The 19,280-nt window shown below is 41.0% G+C and overlaps 1 protein-coding gene and 1 long non-coding RNA gene across 6 annotated transcripts in view; one reads left to right on the plus strand and one right to left on the minus strand.

Moving 5' to 3' along the window:
* The window catches only part of PIK3CG (phosphatidylinositol-4,5-bisphosphate 3-kinase catalytic subunit gamma), a 35,805-nt gene extending 17,641 nt beyond the window's left edge, over positions 1 to 18,164 (plus strand). For all 5 annotated transcript variants that reach the window (XM_010984835.3, XM_010984833.3, XM_064487690.1 and 2 more), the window contains one exon: positions 14,779 to 18,164. In XM_010984835.3, the coding sequence (XP_010983137.2) occupies positions 14,779 to 15,057 (279 nt within the window). In that variant the 3' untranslated portion in view covers positions 15,058 to 18,164. The remainder of the gene's footprint in view (positions 1 to 14,778) is intronic.
* The window catches only part of LOC135321764 (uncharacterized), a 208,035-nt gene that overhangs the window by 168,470 nt on the left and 20,285 nt on the right, over positions 1 to 19,280 (minus strand). The window lies entirely within an intron of this gene.

The raw sequence follows: 19,280 nt of genomic DNA on the forward strand, positions 1-19,280 counted from the left end.
CCTAATCAAGACATTGCCTAGAAGATCTAAATTTTACATGTACTTTTCAGGACTTGCAAATGATTGTGAGTTTCGCTTGATTTTAGCCACTGGCATAGGTTTATCAGTTACCAACACAAAGGATTCTTGCTTGTCTCCTTTTGTAAAGATTAGTCCCTTCTCATTTGAAATCTTGTCAGCTCAACTCCAGGTTGGTCTGAGAGCTCTGGCTTGTCCCTCTCACCGTGACACCCGCCCTGCCCTGGGTCTTTCCATCTCCCTGGGAGTCTTCTCATTCTGCTTTCTCTTTCATTCCTTCCTACCCACCTCCACTTTTGACCATCACAGCAGATTTCAAATACCTGAGGAGTAAAATTTTCACTCTTGCAAATGTAGTAGTAACCATGAATGAACGTAACTCAGAAAAGGTGTAAACCTATTTTATCGCCATACAAACACTAAACCAATGAGCAGAAGCAGAGTGATTACTTTATATGCACGTTTATCTCAGGTTTGCTTTAAATAGCCCCCTCCTCTCGTGCCTCTTAAATATGATTTGATTTGCACTCAGGACTTGTGCTGTCCCACGTTAACCTTGGGAGAGGACAGGGGCCTTAACGTTTGGTGGAACAGGAACTAAGATGTATTGTTTTGAAACCAGTCCATTCTTGTTTGTTCTCCTGGCTGACGTTTGCTGTGGTGGTTACCGGACTTCCCCTCCCGTAGTTCCAGGGGTGTTGTCAGAGAAACTGAAATCTCCGTGGCCAGATGGTCTTAGGATTTTTAGTGTGTGTTTTTCTGTGTAAACTCAACTGGGTTAAAGACTGTTTCCAGGGATTTGACACATTTCAGTCCTGTTTTTCTTTAAAGTTAAAAATCCCATGTTTTGACAACTTCCTGGAAGAGAAAAATGGTTCCACAAACAAAACAAAACAAAACAAAAAAAGCACCTGGAAGAGTTTTTCCCTTTAAAGGGAGGAAGATATTCCGTTCTCCTCTCCTGGAAGCATGCAGCTGACAAGCTTTGCACAAATACAGCAGCAGTAGTGCCATTTAAAGGGTCAAACAGACACAAGGAATCTGACCTCACCCACAGTCTCTCCTTGTCTCTGTGTTTATGTTCTCTTCCTTTTTCCCAGTGGTTTTCCCCAGAATGACTGTCCATCTGTCCTGTTTTTGACGACATTCCCATAGACCCCATAGTGCCCATGTCACCCCTAAAATCCCAGCTAGACTTCCCCTTTATCTTCTTTGTTGTCATTTGAAGTTTCAGACTATTCTTTAATGAAAAGATTGGGGGCTTGGGGAGGACACAGAGAGGTTGCCTCCCCCTCCAGGCAGCTTCTGCACAAAGCAAGAACTCTGAGCCTTGGCAGTCTGTCCTCCTCGTCCAGGAGCATTTCTCCATCCTTTGTGACCAAAGCTTGTTTCTTGAGCCATTAGAACCCCTTTCATTAAAGAAATATCTAAAAGGGGAGAAGGTATAGCTCAGTGGTAGAGCATTTGCTCAGCATGCACAAGGTCCTGGGTTCAATCCCTAGTGCCTCTATTTTTAAAAAATCAATCTAATTACCTCCCCCCCAAATTTTTTTTAATTTTTTAATTAAAATTTTAAAAATAAATCAACATCTAGGCAGTGTGTGTACCACCAAAATCACACCTCCATAAGTTTTATCGTGCTTTTCTATGTCTGTGTTTGCAGTATTAGCATACTCTTTTAAGTGCCTGTAAATGTCTACACTTGAGCCTTAAACCCAGATTAGCGTGGCACTGTAGTTGAAAGGATGTGCTTTGGAGCAGACCAACTTGAGTTTGAATCCTGGCCCTGCTACTGAATAGCTATGCATGTGATGCAAATGACTTATCCTTTCAGAACCTCAGTCTCCTCATCTGTACAATGGGAATTCTAAGACCCACCTCGTGGGTTTTTTTTTTTTTAGACTTTATTTACGTGAAATACATAGAATGCTTAGCCCAGTGCCTAGACCACAGCAGGAACTCAATAAATGGAGCCTCCATTGTTACCTACATCACAGTGGGTCTTCAAACTTTGAAAACTTCTCAACTGAGAAGCCCTGTTTGAAATGAGATCTCTAGCAGAAATGAAATACATAAAACATGAGAAAGTAGCGATGATCAGGGAGTTTTTTCATCGTTTGACTCAGACCTGCTGACATTTTTTTTTATATACTGCTAAGCCTTCCAGAAGATTTTTCTGTCTCAGTCACCTGCTCCCTTTTTGAGATGAAGTCCTTCAAGATCAGGGAGCACGTGTCTAAACTCTCTAAATAGCCTCCCCGGATCTTGCATAATAAAGCTGCCATTTTGAGGTAGGCTGGGAAATGCGGTAGCTATTTACACTTGGAATTAAAGCTGTCCTCATTTCCAGCGAATCACTAATTTCGAATTGATAAGGTTAATTAATGCAGGCAGCACATTTGAAGAACCTGTTAGGAAGGGTGGAGGAAAGCCCTTCTGTCAAGGGTGAGGTGAACCTTCCCCACAGAGACTTAGAAATGTACCTCCGCCAGTGGCGGGAGGATGGGAGTCAGGGGAACAGAAAGAGGTAGACGCTGCTTTATCCCACCTCCCTCTTCTTTCCAAGGTCGCTGGTGGAGCAGAGCCATATTCATGAGTTATTTCTAAACTAGGGGAGGGTTCAGGAACAAGCTGTAACTACAAAAAGACACAAAACCAGGGCCTGCTGTTTGAACACAAGACTATCTGTCAGCCTTTGGAGCAGCATCCTGTACACAGGTGTAAACAGATGTACTGCAATGATGACAATTTTGATAAATAAAACTCTCCTTAAAAAAAAACAAATCTCTCCCTGACTAAAAACACATAGAAGAAAACAATGTTTTACCTGCTGGTAATGTATTTTAGAACCACCTTTGTTTCAAATTTCATTGAACAATTATAGACCATACTCACATGCAAATACATTGATATCACTGGCCAATGAAATCTGGCTTCCCATATACTTTTATGTAAGAATGCGGGGGCTTTTTCTAAATTTTAAATGCTTCCTTTTAAAAAAAAAAAAAGCGAGCTAAATATTTAAAATATTAGGATATAAAAGACCCACTCTCCCACCTTCTAAAAAGAATACTGTCAACATTTCAGTGGTTTTCCTTCATTCTATTAAGTATTTGGTCTTTTAGAAGGTGGTGAATTAATCAGAATTTGGTTAAAAACTGAACTTAAGAAGCAGATATAATGTTATTCCCTTTCTTTAACCTGTTCAGTGCCTTCTCACTTCACTTTGAATAACACCTGAACATCTGTGCTGGCCCTACAAGGCCCTGAGCCCGGGAGCCCCTGCCCCTGCCAGCCTCACCCCATGGCACTCGCTTGCCTTTGCTCACTGGGTCAGGGTGGCCTTCGTCCGTGTCTTCCCCTGGTCCCGCTGTCCCTGTACGGGCATCCACCCCAGAACGCCCATCACTGCCCTCAGCCCAAATGTCATCCCTCAGAGCCGGTGTCTAGACTAGGTCCCTCGTGGGTCACAGCCCCCTGCCCGTTGCTTTCAGAGCATCTCTCAAAGCACACAGGTCTCTGCACCTCCTGCTGCCTGTCTCTCCCTTCCCAGAGGCAGCTCTGGGCAGCAGGGCCACATCTGCCCTGGATCCCACGTGGGGCCTAAGACTAGGAAGGACTCAGTACAGATCTGCTGAGTGAAGGCATGATGGCAGAGGAGCAGTTCCTGAACCGGTTAGGAGTTGGATGAGACGAGATAACCTCTCAGGTTCCTTCCTTTCTAAGAGGAGAGTACAGCTCAGTGGTAGAGAGCATGGCCAGCATGCACAAGGTCCTGGGTTCAGTCCCTAGTACCTCCATGAGAAAAAAAGATCTTAAAACCTTCCTTCCCCACAATACAACAGATTCCGTGAGTTTATGCAGTGGTAACTCGGGCACCACACAGATGTTAGTTAATAAACCTCCAAGATGCGGGTTAAATACCCAAACATCAGAGAGGAAGGAAATAAATGAGATCTTATGTTTTAGTAATTCATACAGATATGTAAGTGTCATCTGGTGCCTAATCACATTTTTGTAGAGATTTCCTTACTGACATAAACGTCACGTATTTTCTCCCAATCAGAGCAGTAGTCATGCCAACAGGACATGCGGTTTCAATATAGGATAGTTTTCAAGGAGTGTGAAATATGTAGAAACCAGCATCTTGAAGATGTGCATTGCACACAGTAGGCAAATGCAAGGCAGATAAAGCTGAAGAAATCAGAGGAACCAATAATCTCTCTTACACACACAGCCCTACAAAGCAGGCAGTTTGATGAGCATCCTTAAAGGCCACCTGCCCCTAGATGTCACTCTTAAGAAGCGTTTTGTATGAGAGATGTCTGGAGCCCATTCCTTGTGTCACTTTAGCCATCAGGCCCCACCAGGTCGCTGCTCCGGCCAGTGCTGTCCCCACGCCAGGGCACACCCAAGTCCCTCAACCTGCACTGTCGGCCCCGCACCCATCTGTACGCGGAGTCCTGACTTGGGTTCTTACCCTTCATTCAGAGTCCATCTCTGTTGCTGTCTCGCTCTCATCTCAGATCCCAGGCTGTTGTGGCCGCTTCTGCCTCAGCTCGTCTGCCTCCTAACCCTGCCTATTAACCTGCCTCTAGGACGGGGGCTCTTGCCGGAGACTCTAATCCCAGCCACAGGGACCCCAGAGACCTTCCCCACTGACACCCTTCTGAGTACTGCGGCCACATCACCATTACTCCCCATTCCTAGCCTCTGACTCCCCTTCCTCATGTGGTGACACTTGTCTACACCTCTAACCATCTCCACCTGTCACCTGCCAAGCTGGGCTTCCTCAGCCTCCTGCTCCATCCTGTTGTAGTCACCAGGCCCTGTTTTTCCCCATCCAAGAGAACACACTCATTCAACACACCACAACCTTTCAGGTACTGGGCAGAGCCCAGAGAAGGCTCACATATTTACAGCTTAGTTCCCTTCAGATATGACTGTTCCATCATCCACCCTGATTTAAAGCAATGACTCTTGCCCCAAATTGAACTTGGCTTTTGCGTGTGAAGCATTTCTTCATCATCCATTTGCAGATGATCGCCAGTGTGTCAGACACACGGCTGGGCATAGGTGACACAGGCAGAGACACGGTCCCAGCACACAGCAGAAAAGATGCAGACATAGCCGTGTAGTAAGGATTTCAACACTGGTTTGCAGAGGGAGCAATGAATCCTGTCCCGGGCAATAGAAAAAGGCTGTGGAGTCAAGGGAGCATTTTTTATCGGAGACTTAAGGTCTGAATTTGTTTTTATTTTACCAAGAAGATGCAGAGAGGGGAAGGAACAGCCAGACAGAAAGAACATGAACAAGGGCATGAAGTTAGTATTTAGCATCAGTATTTAGGGACCAAAAGTGCAGTTGTCCGGTATGGATGGAACTTAGGTATACATGGGAATGTGTAGTGGAATTTGAGTCAAGAAAGGAAATGGGGGTCCAACTTGAAGCAGTGCGTGGGCTGGATTAGGGGAGTAAAGAGCAAAGCAGAGAAGTCACTTGGAGCTCAATTAATCACAAATTACTGTAATAAAGACCTATTGTAAGTCAGCAGGGAGATGATGAGTTGAACTGCCCAGAATATACTGAGTTGATAAAGGATTCCCTCTTGGGATTGGCACCCTGGCCAATGAACAAGGTTGAGCTCAGCCCCCTCCATCCAGATGTGAACACCTCAGGAGTTCACTCTCTCCACGCTATCCCATCAGAAGATACTCTCAGAGAATGATCCGCATCAGCCATTGGTCGGGGCTTGAATATGTTCGCATGATATCTCCACCAGAAGCAGACTTGCATGGGTTTGTAGAATTGTTAGGACTTGGATAAGCTTGCCAAATTTTATCACTTTTCTGGAAAGGCTATGAATACAAGACTGGAAAGATGGCCTTGGATTAAATTTGTATGTTGATCCACCAGCATGCAGTGTCATTTGGTGCCTAAGATACAAGACCCTGTTACTGCTAAAAATTTATTGAAAATAACCTTCCAACTGGCATCCTTCTCTGAGTGTTTAGTTTCTCTTAGAGAATTGTTTTGTCTACCATAAGAATATTATGCAGGACATTACTCACCGTGTTACAAAGTGTATTCTCTATAAAGGTCCTCTTGCAAAATTTCTATCAGGTCTTAGTCTCTAGAAAAGCTGTGTTTCTCCCAAAAGAATAGTTCTTTAAAATCTTCTGAACATTGGATGAAGTAACAGATTCCATCTTCCTTTTGGCTGCAGATGTCTTTGAAGACCGCCTTCGGCAAGCATTGAGGATTTGGGATGGATAGTTTTAACTTAGTCTCTTTTCCAAACCCATGGTGGTTCGTGTCCTGTGTTATTCCTGTTGCTTTTTCTACCCACGTCTAATTAATGTTATTGTGACTTGTGTATCCAAATAATCCATCTCAGCACTTTTTGGAACAAGGCTAAAAGGCAAATACACACACATACACCTACATCCAGTCTATTTAGAACAGTTTAATTGGAACCTTTAGGTTTCTCATGAGCTTCTAGCTGAATATTTGAAAAGATAGCAGTACAGCCCTTTCCGTGGTCGACAGAGCTAGTCTGAGAATCATTTTCAAGTCCTTAAAGATGACAGTCCTCATTCAGTCTCCACCAGGGCATGGTCAAGTGTCAGGCACAGTCTTTCAGATTTACCAGAAGGCGCTTCTTCCTGCATTACTAGGTCTGCTAATCAGTGACCTTCTCTATTTTGCCAAAATAATTTCTAAAGGCATTGCCTAGCCAATTCATTGATTTTTATTAATAAATAAATAAATAAATAAATAAATAAACAAATAAACAAACCCCTCTTTGACTAAAATATGATTTTTTTCTCCCCTGTCTCCTTCCTCTGGCAGACAGAAGCCACCTTGCTATTTAGGAAAAGGAGGTGGGTGAGAACAGTGCTTCTCATTGATGAATATTTGTGAGTGTTTCTTCTCTCTGTCCTCTCAGCCCTCAATTCTTTTTCTGGAGTTTCAGTTGTATGGTCCTGACATTACTTCCTCATTTTTGTGGCTACGTACAGTCATATTTCACTTCCACTTTGTTTCTAGATGAGAATGGAGGCATTTGGTTTTCAGGCTTCTTTCACGTGACCTTGGACAGTCTAAGGCAGCCACAGCTCATTGATGGTTAAAGAATTAACAGATTGTGTATAGAAAGTAGCTTGTTTTCTGGTTTAGTGAACTGGTAAGTTAGGCCAGTTAACAAATCAAGTCAAAGATCTGACCCTAAAATTGTAATGAATTCCTTTGTTTCTCAGATTTAGGCGAGTGGTAGCTTTGGAAAAGCAATCCTCTCCTTTGCTGCCCGATGCTTCAATTAAGGCGTTTGGATCAACTATGGTAAAGAGCACATGTGCCGTGTTGGCTCCGTCTACTGGGGAGCCAATGGCATTAACAATACTCCACTGCTCCCCACGTTCACCCTGGTTAACAAGTACGTTAAACCAAGTCCCCAATCTTGGGTTCTCCCCTGCCCCTTCTTCTCTGCTCAGTCGTCTACAGCCTTTAACAGGCAGCTGAGAAGGCAGGGTGATGATGGTGAGGTCCATGCCAGGCGGCCCTGGCAGAAGGGAGAGTTCTGTTGCTGCAGCCAGTAACTTCTGTGTTCTGTGCTTCCCCCGCGCTCCCCAAGCCACATCCTCACAGTCCCTCAAACCACAGGCCTCTGTGCTGGGGCAGCGTGGTCAGGGCGCTGAGTGTCAGGGCAGAAATGAAACTTATGGGGCTTTAATGGGCAAATAAGTGCTCAGCTGGGCCCCTCGTAGCAAGAGCACCACCTGCGGAGTAGCCAGTCTGCCAGATGCGTTCATCTTCCAGCCCAGCCCGGGGCCTGCGCCAGGACACCCCTCCATCAATACCAGTTGGAGTGGGGCTCATCTCCCCACCCAGCCCCCCACCCCCACCCCTCGGTCTCTGCTGTCTGAGAAGACTTCTTGGACAGGTGGTCTAGAAGGCAAGGTGACCTCCTCAGCATTGAGGAGTGTGTGCTCAAAATGCAACTTCTCATGCTGTCAGTAACAATAGCCACTGCTTACACAGCACTTGAGTCTCACCACAACCACATGACAGGGGTATTGTCATTACTGCTCTTGTTCTAAGATGAGGAAACAGGTCCAGAGAGGTTAGGTAACTTCTCTGATAACAGCTTGTTGGTAATAGAGCCAAGATTTGAATCCAGGTAGTGAGGTGTGACTCTGTGCTTAGAACCACTGCCCTACACATCTCTAAGCAGAAGATAATTAAATCTGTACCAAGTCTCTAAGTCTGCACAGCCAGTCAGAATTTAGACATTGTGCCTGACCAGTATGGGGCAAGTGGTTAAATTTGGGGATGAAATTTCTTTCTCATAGCAGTGACCCTTGAGTGTAAAAATTAGAATTAATTAAACTCAAGCCGGGAGAAATTCCTTACATAGGTGAGATATCCTGGGAGAGCAATAGGTCAGTTCCTCCCTCTAATGTGTCTCTCTGTGGTTACAGCGATTGGTGAATCGGTGCACTGCCACTTAAATATTTAAAGAGTACCTGTGGATTGGTGTTACAATACCTTGGCCCTAGATTCATTTTCCTCCTCAAAAACTTCCTATTAAAAAGTTTAGCCACACATTGAGCTCAGACAGTAGGGGGTTTGCCCGGAGCCCCCAGTGAACAGAAGGATAGAAAATAATTAAAAATCAGAATGTACTCTAATTCAAAATCAAAAGGCATCCCCATCTAGGCCCTTGTGAAAACGGTGCGAGTTGGCAAATTAATGAGACTGTTGCTTGTGGAGACGTCTGCCCCTGGCCAGTTAATCACCAAGAAATCAGAGACCTTAGTGGGTCCTATGGATGAAGAAAAGAAAGTGATTTCCGTACTTCAGTGGACTCATTAAGAATGCAAGAGCAAGGAGGGGAGGATATAGCTCCAGTGCTAGAGTGTGTGCTTAGCATGCATGAGGTCCTGGGTTCAATCCCCAGTACCCCTCTCTCTCTCTCTCTCTCTCTCTCTCTCTCTCTCTCTCTCTCTCTCTCTCCATATATATACACCTAGTTACCTACCCCTCAAAAAAAGAAATTGAAAAAAGAAGAAGAATGTAAGAGTGCTAAAGCACTGAGCCCGCTTCCAGGGGACAAGTGGTGCCCAGGCTGCGGCAGAAACAGCCCAAATGGTCCCTGGGGTCTGTTGAGTCTCCTGCTTCGTGGTGAGCAAGCAGAAAGGAGAGGCAGCGTTGATCTGCCCTCTGGGTAGGGAAGGGAGAGCACTAACATTTATTGAATCCTTCTTACATGTCAGCCTCTGTGCCAGGCAGTCTATATTCACTGTCTCACTTAAAAAATGCCAGAAGAGTCTGTGGGTTTTTGTACCTGGACAGGGTGATGCGCACAGTCCAGCCTCGAGCCACAGACTGACACAGGCCCGACCACCATCATCACTGCAGTCACCCTGCCACATGCAGGTGACACAGACGAGATTACCTAAAAGCAAAATGAAAATCACTATTAACATTTTGGCCTGTGACTTATGTTCTTTTTTCTGTATAAATATTCTGTGATCATTTACCAAAATGGGATCACGCTACATGTGTTGTTTAATACCTGCTTTTTAATGCAAACACTTTTACATGCTTCTTAACTTTTCTTCTACAGTGTCATTCTGGTAGTTACAGAGCACGCAATTGCTAAAAAGGGTTTGCGGAAGTATCTACAATCTCCAGCTGTATGGGCTTTAGGTTGCTTTCAAGTTTCCACAATTTTAAACAATGTTCTAATGAACACTCTTGGAGATAAATCACTGCAAAATCATCCAGAATTTTTAAGGGTAAACTTCTAGTATGGAAATTGCTGGGTGAAAGGACATACAGACATTTTAAAAGTCAACTTTATTGAGACATAATTCACATAAAGGAGGATTTGGCTTTTCTAGGTGTACCATTCTTTGAATTTTGACAAATGCATCACTTATGTAACCACTGCCACAATTAAGTTATATAACAGTTATAAGTATTTTAAAGCTTTTGATACATGTTATCAAGTTGTCTGCTAGTAAACTTATACCTATCCCCATCTGCCATCAGCCTATGGACGGTTATTCGGATATTACGAAAGGTTAATTGGATATTATCCTTAAAAAGATTTTTTTAAGAGTCTCCAATTTGGTAGATAAATGTTTCCATCTCATTTTATTTTTTTTTCATTTTTTTAAATTGAAGTACAGTCAATTACAATGTGTCAATCTCTGGTGTACGGCACAATGTCCCATTCTTGCATATACATACATATATTAGTTTTCATATTTTTTCCATTAAAGGTTATTACAAGATATTGAGCATAGTTCCCTGTGCTATACAAAAGAAATTTTTTAAATCTATTTTTATATATAGTGACTAACATTTATAAATATCAAACTCCCAAATTTATCCCCTTCTGCCCTCTACCCCCAGTAACCATAAGATTGTTTACTATGTCTGAGTCTGTTTCTGTTTTGTAGATGAATTCAGTGTCCTTTTTTTTTTTTTAGATACCACGTATGAGTGATATCATACGGTATTTTTACTTCTCTTTCTGGCTTCACTTAGAATGACGATCTCTAGGTCCCATCCATGTTGCTGCAAATGGCATTATTTTGTTGTTTTTATGGTTGAGTAGTATTCCATTGTATAAATATACCACAACTTCTTTATCCAGTCATCTGTCAATGGACACGTAGGTTGGTTCCATGTCTTGGCTATTGTAAATAGTGTTGCTGTGAACATTGGGGTGCATGTATCTTTTCCAATGAGAGTTCCCTCCAGATATACCAGAAGTGGGATTGCTGGATCATATGATAGGTCTATTTTTGGTTTTTTTGAGGAATCTCCATACTGTTTTCCATAATGCCTGAACCAAACTGCATTCCTACCAGCATTGTAGGAGGGTTCTCTTTTCTCCACACTCTCTCTAGCATTTATCATTCATGGTCTTTTGAATGAAGGCCATTCCAACTGGTGTGAAGTGATACCTCATTGTAGTTTTGATTCACATTTCTCTGACAATTAGTGATATTGAGCATTTTTTCCATCTCATTTTAAGTTACCTTTATCTGATTGCTAATGAGGTTGCATATTTTTTCATATGCGTATTTTTTATGGTTTTATGTCTTATAGTGTGATATACTCTATCCTTGGCCTGTTTTTATAGCCAACTATTCATCTCTTTCTTGTTGATTTGTAAGAGCTAACAGGGGTCTAGGGGTGAAGAAGTGATATGTCATGTTGCAAATATGTTTTCTCTTGGCATTTGCCTCTTTTAACATTGTTTATAGCTTTCTTCCTCCAAAATTTGAAGTTTTTGTAATCTCTTCATCTTTTCCTTATAGAGTCCACCTTGGAGGTCTGCTTCATAAAGTCCTTCCTTTCTCATGCCACGATTCTTTAGTTTCTCTTTTTACATTTAAATGTTTAATTCATCTGGAATCTATTTTGGGATATCACATGGAGTAAGCTTTATTTTCTCCCCAAATTATGAGCCAACTGTACTAGTCCCATATATCAAATAATAATAGGTCTTTTCCCAACAGATCTGAGGAGTCACCTTTATTATGTATTTAATATATACTTAAATATGTTTCTGAACTTTCTATTCTGTTTCACCAAATTTCTTATATTTTTTGGAAAAGAATAGATGCTATTTCACAGTTTTAAATATTGTAGTTTTATAATGTATTTTGATATTTAGGATGGCAGGCATTGCTGTTTTTTGCTACTATACTTTTTCAAAACATTCTCCCAGGCCCTAATTATCCCAGATGAACTTAAAACCATGAGTTTAAACATCCAGTCGGAATTTTTATTCAAATTTCATTATATTTATAGATTAACCTGAGAAAAAATTTTCTTCATAATAAGCAGTCTTATCAGTGAGGAACATGCTATGTCACCCTATGTGTTCAAGCTTTCTTTACATAATTCAGTAGATTTTTATGGTTTTAAAAAAACAGGTTCTACCTGTTTTGTGTAGGTGTTTATCTAAGGATCATAGGGGGGTTTTTTGTTTGTTTTAACATTTTTTTATTGAGTTAGTCATTTTACAATGTGTCAAATTCCAGTGTAGAGCACAATTTTTCAGTTATACATAAACATACACATTTTCATTGTCACATTTTTCACTGTGAGCTACCACAAGATCTTGTATATATTTCCCTGTGCTATACAATATAATCTTGTTTATCTACTCTACATATGCCTGTCAATATCACAAATTTTGAACTCCCAGTCTATCCCTTCCCATCCTCTTCCCCCTTGGCAACCACAAGTTTGTATTCTATGTCTATGAGTCTGTTTCTGTTTTCTATTTATGTTCTTTTTTTTTTTAGATTCTACATATGAGTGATCTCATATGATGTTTTTCTTTCTCTTTCTGGCTTACTTCACGTAGAATGACATTCTCTAGGGATATCCATGTTGCTGCAAATGGCGTTATGTTGTCTTTTTTATGGCTGAACAGTATTCCATTGTATAAATATACCACTTCTTTATCCAGTCACCTGTTGATGGACATTTAGGCTGTTTCCATGTCTTGGCTATTGTAAATAGTGCTGCTATGAACATTGGGGTGCAGATGTCATCCTGAAGTAGGGTTCCTTCTGGATATATGCCCAGGAGTGGGATTCCTGGGTCATATGGTAAGTCTATTCCTAGTCTTTTGAGGAATCTCCATACTGTTTTCCACAGTGGCTGCACCAAACTGCATTCCCACCAGCAGTGTAGGAGGGTTCCCTTTTCTCCACAGCCTCTCCAGCATTTGTCATTTGTGGACTTTTGAATGATGGCCATTCAGGAATCATGGGGTTTTTTGTTACCATTATTCACAGCATCTGTGTTTTCATTTTACTTTCTAACTAGTGGCCCCTATGTATAGCATTATATTTATTAACTTATAAAAAGCTAGTTTAGTAAAAACTAGTTACAATAGCATTTTAGCTTTTTCCCCTCTTCAGTGTTCCAAGAAGACAGTTATTTGTAAATACTAATGATTTTACCTTCACTTTTCTGACTTTATCCAATTTCTTTTTCCAGTACTCACTATTCAGAATGATTTTGAGTGGTAATTTCAGGTGATCCCTCACACCATTACATTTTAGTCACATATTAAGTTATATGTTACTTTTAGAAAAATCAAAAGTAGATTTTAATCCAGTACCTTAGGAGGAACTACTCTTGCAATTTTGTAATAAACCCTCATTGGCAAGGGTGTTATTCTTTTAACATTTCATTCAGTATTTTATTTGAAATATTTAAACCTGTAATCATTAATTTTGGTTTTCTTTAACACGCCACCTTTGCGAAATTGTAATATTAAAGTTGGACTATTCTCATGTCGTAAAACTGGGAACCTTGCAGCTTTTTCTCCATGCAGGAACAGTTTAATTGACATGAGCATGCCTTTTGCTTATGAAGTGGATTTAACTCACCTGTATCACCTACGCCAGGGCTTTTAGAGGAGGCACCGGCCATAGCATAGCATAAAGCCTGTTACCGATGGCAAGTTCGTGTGCCCGCCACACCATGAGGCCAAACAAACCGAAAGGTCGGAGTTTGGAGTGGAGAAAGGTTTACTGTAGGGCCGAGCAAAGAGGATGAGGAGGCTCATGCCCAAGAAAACCCCAAACTCCTCAAACGGTTTCAGCAAAGCCTATATAAAGGCCAGATGAGGGAAGGGGGTAGCAGGGTACATGATCAGCTCGTACACAATTCTCCGGTTGATGCCAAGGGAACAGGGCAATCAACACTATCAACCCCTAGGCACCAGAATGTCTGGGGGCTACACGATCTCCATCATCAAGTAGTTAGTTTCTCCCCTTTGGCAGTGGTTTTAAGCATCTGAGAAACTCAGGAAATATACATGAGATACTATTATCTGGGTGTTCCAGAGGGAGCTACAGCAGAGGATATGGGGGAGGCGTCTGACCCTTAAAGGCCCCACAGAGTGCTACTCGGTTTCAAGCTCTCTCTCACTCAGTATTCAGAATTTATATTAAAATTTCATAGGTCAACTCAGGAAGGCACCTCTTATCTATGTGGCCCACTGTTCCCTATAGCAGCGTACCTGTTAAACTTTCCTAAACTTTTCTCCGTCTCTGGTAATTCTCCCAATCCGCATGTCACTGCTGCCATGTGTTCCCGCAACAAATGTCAAGACCTGTGGTCTAAATATAAACTGAAATAAAATTAATTATATTATTCTTCTAAAAAAATTTCAAAGCTCATTCAACAGTTCTGAGCGTCAGACAATGAAAAAACTGATTCATCCGTTTTCTTAGAACAGGACAAATGCTAAAGATGAAAACTAGCTAAATCTCAAATGCTGCCTTTCTTTCTCTTCTTTGGATTCCATTAGCTCTTGGCAAACATTATTTACGCTGACAAAAAGTGTACTGATTCCAGTAAGGTGTTTTAAAACAGACTCCTTCCTCTTCAGAGACTACAGAAATTTCCACTCTCAATTTCCCAGGCAAGAAATCGAAGTAAAAAGGTAGAGTAAAGAATAAGATGAAGTTTACTGTATCAGTTAGTTTTCCTTGTGCACACGCTGGATGTATGCAACCACACTGAAGTGCTTAAGAGATGATAAAAGCCGTTTATGTTCTCAAGTTTTTTATTTGAGGCAGGGGACCTGCCTTGCTTGTGATGACTTCCTCTGTGGGACAGGATAATGCCATGTAAATTTCAAAAGCTCGCTGGTCTTTAGCCTCTTTAGTCACCACAACAACAGTTAATACCGGCTCCTTTTCCTTTACCCAGGACGTCTGCGTTAAGGCTTACCTAGCCCTTCGTCATCACACAAACCTGCTGATCATCCTGTTCTCCATGATGCTGATGACTGGGATGCCCCAGCTAACCAGCAAAGAAGACATTGACTACATTCGGGATGCCCTCACAGTGGGGAAAAGTGAGGAGGACGCTAAGAAGTATTTTCTGGATCAGATTGAAGTTTGCAGAGACAAAGGATGGACTGTGCAGTTTAACTGGTTCCTGCATCTTGTTCTTGGCATCAAACAAGGAGAGAAACATTCCGCCTAATACTTCGGGCTGGAATTAGAAACGAGTTAGTGTTCTAAGGCTTTAAATCAGCATGACAGTCATCGAAAGTGATTTAAAATGTCATAGAAAAAAAAAGTCATAGGACATTATGAAAGCTGGTACATGAGAAGTATAGCTATTTCCTAGCTGAACTCTTCATGAAGAAAAATCTTGGCACATCTGAAGTAATGTTCACTTTCAGGCTTATTTGCTGGTTTGTTTTTTCTCATTTGTCTTGGTGAGTATGGAGAACATTCTGAGTTTCAGCAGCCTAATTACGTCCTCATCGTGACTGATGTTTTGACTATCAGATTATTGAGTGCTTCTGGAAATTCTTGAGAATAACTGAATGAAAAATAACATCTATTTTCATCTGGGTTTCCTCCCAATTTTGGTTACCCTCGTGTTTCTCAAACTCTTCACAGAAAAAATGTGATCGTTGTAACTTCTGTCTCATTCCTTAAATGCTGCTTCCAGACATCCCCTCCAGGTCTGCAGATGTTAGTGATGTGCTAAAAGTGAGGAAATCGAGCTGGTCTTTTCAGTGTCTTTTGTGTCATTAGATTCTGTTACCACTGAGACTCACAAACACGAATGGAAAGTCGTAACCTTTGTGCCCTGGCCCTTCTCTGCTGGCTTGGTTCCAAGTTATGAACAGTAACATTTGTCTCAACTCTGCCCACAGAGTGAACCATCAAGTCTCTAGCACAGAAACAGGAAGTGACTAAAGGGAGTCATTTGAGGCCTTTATAGTCGCCCCACACACACATCCCCCCGCCTTTTCCCTGCTTCTCTTCTTCCTCAGTTGCCACCTTCCCACAACTCCTGACACACAGTTCTAAAATATTCAAGAACACTTTTTACCCTAGAACTCAAAAATTAGTTGAAAAAGGATTTCTCCTCCAGAGTTACTGTAATTTTAGGTACTTATTTGTAAAGACATTTGGTGAGGTTTTTGGCTTTTTTTTTTTAAGTTTATTTTTAAAGGAGACACTCTAGAAAATATGGATGCGTTTCCAAATGCCTTAATTTTCGATGTTGGTCTGAGCGGTTTTTCCTTTCTTTTTAATGGAAGTAGCTATCTGACATCTAAAACGTCCTCCCGGTTAGGAAGAACACTGTCCTCTTCCATCTTGCAGTTGAAAAGACTTTACACTTCAATGCATTCTTCAGATTTCCTAAAAATAACCGAAATGTCTTCTTTAAAAACTCTTTTCATCTCTTAAGTATTTTATTATTTATTGGAAGTGTTGCTTAACAGAGAAAGATCATTAAATTATTTATAAAATATTTTTAAATTACCAATGGTTAATACTTTACATAGAAATAACTGTGTGCATGGTGTCTGTTTAAGTATAATCAGATATAAATATATATTTAATTTTTTAATTTTCTAAAGAGACACCTGTTTGGTGTAGCCCAGACCTTTATTTTTGAGTACACAAAAGCCCAGTGGTTCTTATGTCTGGCTGCAAATCAGAATCACCAGGATACTTTAAAAAGTACCCTGCCTGAGTGCCCAACCTCACTCAGGTTATAATGAATTAGTCTGGGATGAGACCTAGATCGCACTATTTGTCCAAGTCTTCCAGGTGATTCTAATATGCAGCAAGAGTTTGGAAGCCCCGATGGCCTTTGAAACTGTAGGGAACACTGCTTCCTTGCCCACTGAGCCTTTCCCCGGCTCCTAATGTATTGAGAAAGAGTTCCTCTTCCTTGACAACTTGTCCTTTTAAAATCATGCTCTGACCCCTATACAGAGGACCATGCCTGTAATGAAATATTTATTCCTCTATGTGAATGGAGAGGAGACATTTTATAGCATTTTTTTGGACCAATTCCCCACCATTCTTTTGAAGAACAGGAAGAATGGTACTTTCTAATTCAGAAGAGGATGTTTCATTATTCTTATAAAGCACGGTCGAGCTCAGACCTTGTACAGATTTCACTTTTTGTCTGAATTGCTGAAATAATTGTCTTAATAATAGAAGAATTGCAGAAGAATGTATCATATTTAGCTTATCAGTGCACGTGTGTACAAATTTGCTCTTCAAATGAACAAGTTCTTTCATTATGCTGACTATATATATATATATATATATATACACACACACATATATTACACTGGGCTTGATTCTTCCATATTGCAATGAAGGTACAATTTTAATTCTATAGACTTGTACATAAACAAAAACCACCTTTGTGTGCTTCCTTCATGGTCTCCAATGAATCACATGACCCACAACTTGTATACCTTTGAAACTGTCCTAGAACTCAGGACATCTTCCTATTGGAAGGAGAAGTTGGGAACTACCCACACCCCATCATCAATGCCAAATGAAAACAGAGATCACAAGTCAGGTTATTCAAGTCAAAGCAGCTTTTATGTGAATCTAGGACTGGCTACATTTGCAGAGCCCAGCACAGAATGAAAATGCCAGGGCTGTGGTTCACAAGTGATTAAGAGATTCAAGCTGGCAACAGTGGAGTACAAAACCTTCTGAGCATGAGTCACTGCACAGTTCACAAGCCCAGGGAGCTGGCACTGGGTGTATCTGAACAATGGCTTTGGTACTCAGCTTACATTTAGACCACAACTGTGTGAGTGCAGGTAACATGCCAGATCAAAATGTTGCTTCTGTTCAAATTGAAATACCTCATCTCTATGGCTGTACGTTAGGTCCTAAAATGCTGACCTATTGCTTTGGGACTGGAACTATGGCCATTAAAGTGAGGCAAAGCAGATTCTCTAGACCCAGTCCCACATGACTGCATTGACTGGCTTCAGTGAGAGTAGGGGTAAGTGGAGATAGTATCATAAAATATATCAGCTCCTTGAGCAAATTCTTGATAAAAAAAAAATAACTTTATTAAATATATCATTTATAGGAGACAAATTTTTTTCAAAGGTTAGATGTAGCAATTCTGTAGTAGAATTTGGAGGCTGTACAAATGGAAATTAATTATTTTTTTGAAATGAGTCTGAAAAATAGTTTCTGGAGTAAATTCTGGCATTTGGTAAGTGAGGCTCTCTCTGCCCTATGAAATAAATTGTAAATTATATTTTACTATGTAAAGAAAAAATTAAAGAAATTTTGATTTTTAAAGCTCCTGCAGTGTTATTTTCTGGTTAATCCAATCTAACAGTTCTGGTCACGAAATCTGGTTCTAGTCTGGTGCTTGTCTGCATTTTCTCAAAGACTCATTTCAGGATAGATACTAGGGAATAAAAGCACACACCTCTGCTTAAGTACCACCCAGAGAACTGGGCGCCTCCCTCTTGTGGGCAGTCCAGTCCTCCCCCAACTTGTATTTGTATTTTCGTCGCAAATTGTTAAATGAAATTTAAAGAAGAGAAAGAATCTGATATCTTGTGTTCTCCACACACATTTTCTAATGTCCAAAAGGCCAGATATTCCTAAAACTCAAATTCTTTCTTTAAAGAAATCTTTATGGAGTGCCCACTACCTACTAGAAACTGTGCTACGTAGTGGGGATTAGAATATGAAACAAGACTGACCCAGTCCCAGTCCTTAAAGAGTTTGTAATTTGCTGGTGATAGCAGATGCAGCATCATGGGGGCTGTTGTGGGTTGAACTGTGTCCCCAAAAAAGATATGCTGAAGTCTTTAACCCCTGGCATCTGTGAGTGAAAATAGGTTCTGCATGTGTAATCAAGTTTAGATGAAGTGGACTCTAATACATTATGAATGGAATACTTAAGAGAAGGAAGAATGCCCTGTGGTGGAGGAAGAGATTATAATGATGTGTCTATAAGCCAAGGAACTCCTGGGGCTACCAGAAGCTTGAATAGGAAAGGAAGGATCCTCCCTAGAAGCTTCCAAGGGAGCATGGCCCTACCAACACCTTGGTTTCAGACTTCTAGTCTCCAGAATCGGGAGAGAACACATCTCTCTTGTTTTAAGCCACCAAGTTTGCGATACTTTTTTATGGTATCCCTACAAAACTTATACAATCTCAATAACCAAAAATACTACGGGGGTTTTTTTGTGGGTTAAGGGGATTACAGAATTTAGGTAAGTAAACCTGTTTGATATTTTCTGCTGTTACCAAAAAGAGTGAATTGTGAGCAAAATATATGACAAAGCGCTAATATGCTTAATATATTAAAAAGCTCTAACAATTCAGTAAGAAAAATATAAATATTTCATTAGAAACTGTTGAATTCACAGACACAAAATACATGTGGTCAATAAGCATATG

The sequence above is a fragment of the Camelus dromedarius genome, chromosome 7 (assembly GCF_036321535.1).
Source record: "Camelus dromedarius isolate mCamDro1 chromosome 7, mCamDro1.pat, whole genome shotgun sequence".
Taxonomy (NCBI): domain Eukaryota; kingdom Metazoa; phylum Chordata; class Mammalia; order Artiodactyla; family Camelidae; genus Camelus; species Camelus dromedarius.